We start from the raw sequence: 4,827 nt of genomic DNA, 5'->3' as shown, positions 1-4,827 counted from the left end.
ACAGTGATGTCCTCTCTAAGTGTTGCTTTTTATCGTGAAGTTTTGCCATTTGAACAGTATCTTGCTGAAGCACACTGCACTCAGCCATTCAGTAGTAGTAATGTACTGAGTAAGGTACAATGTCCTTGGTTGGTTGTTTCTGCCCTTGTTGATATGGAATGTGTATGCTGCTGGAGTTAAAGGTTCATGCTGAAGTCAGCACAGCTGCAGTTAAGATTCTCTCAGGACTAGCTGCATCGCATCTCTGTTGCCTTCTCAGACAGACATAATTTTGTTTAAAAAGTGTGCATTCACATTCAATGTGTTAGCTATTTGATTAACTAACTTACTTAACAAAGCCTAAATATCGCTTCCATCTGTTGTTCAATAAAGCATTCCTTTTGATTTCCTTTCATTGTGATATTTTTTTTGTTGAATAACATGTGTGGTTTGTTTTGTAATGAAAACATTTTTGGTAATGAAAACATATTTGCAGCATAATGATTTGGAATTTATTTCCCACATACAACAGACATGACAATACAGAACAGAAATGGAAAACTGGCTACTGATAACGATGAGTTCCAGCACATGGAACTTCACTTGCAGTAGCCTACAGTAGGTCTGCTTTAGAGTGAACTATCCAACTTTTGCATAGCAAAGATATATTTGGAAAAGTCTGACGGAAACAATAAAAACAATACAAATTTAAAGTAATCAGACAATAACTAGACTGAAATATAGACCATCACGAAGGTCAATGTCTAGGGGATGCTAAATACAGTTAAATACCTCTTACAACATTAGGTCGATGACCATGAAGCCAACTCCAAGATATAGCCAAAGTCCTTTCAAAGTCTTCGATAGCTTATGGCTATTACTGAACATGAAAATGTAAGTTTACTCGTGTGTGAATACACTACAGTATACAGGGAAAACGCTTAGCAGCCTACTGAATGTAACGATCAAAACAGTTCTGTCCTAGGCTACATAGATTCTGAACTTTTGTCGTCCGACGATTCATCAGAGTCATCTGTGATGGAGCAAAAGTCCTGATTGCTGTCGATGGAAGATTCGCTCCCCGTGCTCTCACCCGAGAGCAACCGTGTCACTTGCATGTCAGTTTTCAGCGTGTGTGGGTCGTTTCCCATGCACAGCTCTCCCAGGTCGTTAATGATCATACACAGTTCTTCTTTTCTGTCCTCGAAACAGTCTTCGTCTAGAAACTCGTCGCACTCGAAAAGTACAGACGTCCTCTGCTCTTCCTCCTCCCCAAGCGAGTCTTCGGTGATGGAGCCGAGTTTCGGTGCGCTCTTGCTGCGCTCCACGGGAGGTTTATAGTAGCACTGTCCATTCATCTGTTTCCTCATGGGGACCAGCGGGATTGTTTGCTCGCCTATCAGAAGTTGTTGCTGGTGTCTGGCGTCCTCTCTTCGTTTAAGTCTCTGAAATTCGGCCAGAGCCGTAGTTGAAGTTTGGTACAGGAGAAGTGCCATGGCTTTAGCTTTCTCAGGTTTCGATACAAGCACTGCATGGCATCGGAGCATTACAGCTTTATGCTTGATTTCATGCCTGTAAATCCATGCAAATATCCTTGGAAAACGTGTGTCAGCGACACAGTAAGTTATCCTGTGCATTAAGTACAAGTGGCCGGGCTTCTTCGTCTTCTCGTCCGTGTGCACCATGCGAATACCTTGTGAACTAATTGTAAGCGTCATTTTCGTGCCGTGCTTCCCATTGTCGCTCTTGGTCCAAATTTTGTTTATGGCAACGTCTGCACATCCGTCCCCTTTTGACTGAATTGTGGTTGAATTTCCAAGATACTGAACAGTGTAAGAAGGGTTGTCGTTGGAAATGCTTAACTTCTTTTTCCTTGACCTGAACATGCTTCCAATCCGATGCAGTGTGCTTTCAGGGTAAAGCTTTACAAGAGATGTCAGTGTAGAGTAGTTCAGACAAGCGCCCTTCTCTTCGTCCGGCAGCCCACAGGAACGCGTACGCTGCAGCATTATCTAGCTCTCGAACGCACAATTCAGTGTGTTGGCCTAATTCGGTGTGGTCATTTGTTGCCGCTGCCCATCATAAAATTCAGCACGTCTCCAATTGTTCAGTCAAGTTGATTGTAGACCTGATATATACACAGTGGGTTGCACCATCTAACAAGGATGTAGGGGGTGGCTCTAAAGCAGAGGCGACATCAGAGAAGCTCGCTTGCATACTTAAACCCACAATGGATATCCTACCTTTCAGTTTCATGATCATACAGTGCAGTAATACATGTTAAATCCTGAGGATATAATGGCAAAAAAATCAGACTATTATATTCGCTAATGGTACGTGCGTAATTCCTTGTAACACCTATTAGTGTGAATGCTCTGTTTCAGAGAGTAAATAGTTGATGCTTCGTGTTATTATTCTTGCTATAGATTCGGAACTTTCAAGAGGGGCGTCCTAAATACCATGTTCAGTTTACATGTAATTAATTAATGAATTCCTATCTTAGACTTGTGAACTGTATATTTATGATTTTGTTATAAAACTCACAATTTTCATGATTGACATTTGATAATGGCATTGATATTATTAGTGTTATGCTTAATGTAGGCTTTTTCCATTTCAAAAGAAAAGAGTAGCCTACATTGATTTTAGCCCTAACTGTTGTAATGTTCACATTCTGTAGCCTAAGTGACTTTGGACCAACTATGATATTCTCATCCATGTGATAGTTCTGACAGTTTCGAGGTCGCGACTGTGTGGTTGATAGCGCCATCGCTCAGCCTGATGAGGTAACTACACCAACGCTCCTTAGTTGAAGAACAACAGTTCACACAAAGTGCCTAGAACAAATAAATATGGATCAGATGCTTAAGGTCAAAGCCACAGAAAGATCCCATTTGTCCACTTTTACAGCCCTGAAAGATCCGATATAATATACATTTGTAAAGGTAATTCCTTTCAAAAAGACATGTTGTGTATATCACCTATGCATAATCTCTCAATAGCCCCACAATATCCCCTAGAGCGGAGGCTCCTCAAAAGAATGTGACCCAGGGACCAGCATTCTGAGGAAACACCTTGAGGGCCACCACTTTATGCCATAGTTAAACTACATGCTCAAGGACGTCAGCAATGCCTGCTCAGACCACCATGGGCCCATGGATGACCCCTGACATAACATACCCTACCCATAATTAATAGATTTATTTGTTGAGGCTGCATTTTATGGTCATGTCCCTTTTTCATGTTTCCAGCCTACACAAGTCGCCACACAGCCCAGCATACTGTGTGTCTGAAAAATAGCCCTGCACATGGATGCTCCCACCAAATACACACTACAGTTTATGGTGTAGGCTACAATTAAGAGGAAACTTGCACGGTAAATTCCACATTAAGACACATTAGTAATTATTCACAATGCCAGAGGTAAATAACAGAGCGAAGAAGGGAGTGATTGAAAAGCTTAAGTGTGGAAAATTATAGAAGTGTTTTTTTATGTCCTGTTGAACACCACTGGATAAATAAAAACGATATAAAAGTTGCATCACCACCCAGATGCTTTGGAGAAAACACCAGACCACTTCTCAAATATCAACTGATTGAGAATGGGTCTGGAAAGGCTTCATGGACTTATGACTACCAGAGCTGTAACCAGCATCGACATTAAACTTAAATTGGTGGATTAAACTCTCATTGAATCATTTCAGAAGTGCATCAAACACATTTTTCATGTAAAGAAAGGTTTCAAATGCGGTTACTCAATTCTAATGAAAATTCTCATCCATCTGTTCAGACTTGTCGATGTCGCCATCAGCGCATCCATTGGTTGTGAATGCACTGCCCTGTCATAAGCCTTCCCCATGCAGGATAATCAATTGTGATTGGATCCTGGGTTTCTTTTATGCGTTGGGGAAACAGGCATCAATGGGCTAGAATAGATGTTCTCCACCCTTTAAAAAAAAAAATGGTGACAAACAGCAGAACTGTGTCACTTTAGAAGACTTGTTGAAGAGTGTTGTTGCAGCAAAGGTATTTTCATGTAGCCTGCAACCATAGACTGTAAAAAATAGCCTGCAACACACTTAACATTTTCCAGATCTCCCTACTTCTACTGGGGAAAAGCCATTGTAGCCTCAATTTGTAATCAGAGGGCATTTCTTCTTTACAGTAAAATGACAATGATGTTCCAGCAGGTGGCAGTTACTGTCTAAATGTGTGATGAAAATACAAAATATATTGAAGTTGTCTGCTAAAGGGTCTATGGATTCTTGATCCTCAAGAATGGCATACTTTGGGTTATTTGTGATTTAATAATAATAATAATAATAATAATAATAATAATAATAATAATAAATAAGAATTATTAGTCAGTCAATTAGTAAATTGTGTTGTGGTCATAAGCTAAACTTTTGTTTTGCAAACATATTCATAGCCTACATACATTTTGTATTTAAAAATGTATTTAATTGCTTATCTAACATAATATTCTCAATGAGTCCACTGCATGTAAAATCAGCTATTCAATCTACAACTGGGATTTTAGAGTTTTTAGCCTATGCAGCAGTTATAACTGAAGACCTTATCACTGCTCTCTGGTTATAACATTCGACAGAATTCAAAACCAGACTGCTACTGATTTTGGAACACAAACGGACCTGGCTGGCAGTAGCGGTTCAACAGACTGGCCATTTGTCAGCTGTCTCCGATCCTAGCCGAATTTAGCGGGTTTTCGAGTTTTAAATGACCTCATATCCTGTTTTTTTTACTTCCTCTGTGCTTTGCTGGACCACCAGTCCGGAGACTCCAGAGTCTTTCTCAAACAACCTCATGCGCATTCATCTCTCCCATAGA

At 40.3% G+C, this 4,827-nt stretch overlaps 1 protein-coding gene across 1 annotated transcript; it reads right to left on the bottom strand.

Moving 5' to 3' along the window:
* Nucleotides 1-468: 468 nt before the first annotated feature.
* LOC134100603 (protein FAM43A-like) lies at nt 469-2,066 on the bottom strand. Its single transcript, XM_062553898.1, has one exon. The coding sequence runs from the start codon at nt 1,986-1,988 to the stop codon at nt 966-968; it is 1,023 nt and encodes a 340-aa protein (XP_062409882.1). The 5' UTR covers nt 1,989-2,066; the 3' UTR covers nt 469-965.
* Between the last annotated feature and the right edge of the window lie 2,761 nt (nt 2,067-4,827).

This window comes from Sardina pilchardus, chromosome 2, assembly GCF_963854185.1.
Source record: "Sardina pilchardus chromosome 2, fSarPil1.1, whole genome shotgun sequence".
In the NCBI taxonomy this organism is placed as follows: domain Eukaryota; kingdom Metazoa; phylum Chordata; class Actinopteri; order Clupeiformes; family Clupeidae; genus Sardina; species Sardina pilchardus.
The sequence above is the reverse complement of the archived record's forward strand: the minus strand, read 5'-3'. Positions and strand labels throughout refer to the sequence as shown.

Excerpts from the sequence above, each read along its gene's own strand:
- LOC134100603 (XM_062553898.1), bottom strand. The coding sequence starts at position 1,988 with ATGCTGCAGCGTACGCGTTCCTGTGGGCTGCCGGACGAAGAGAAGGGC.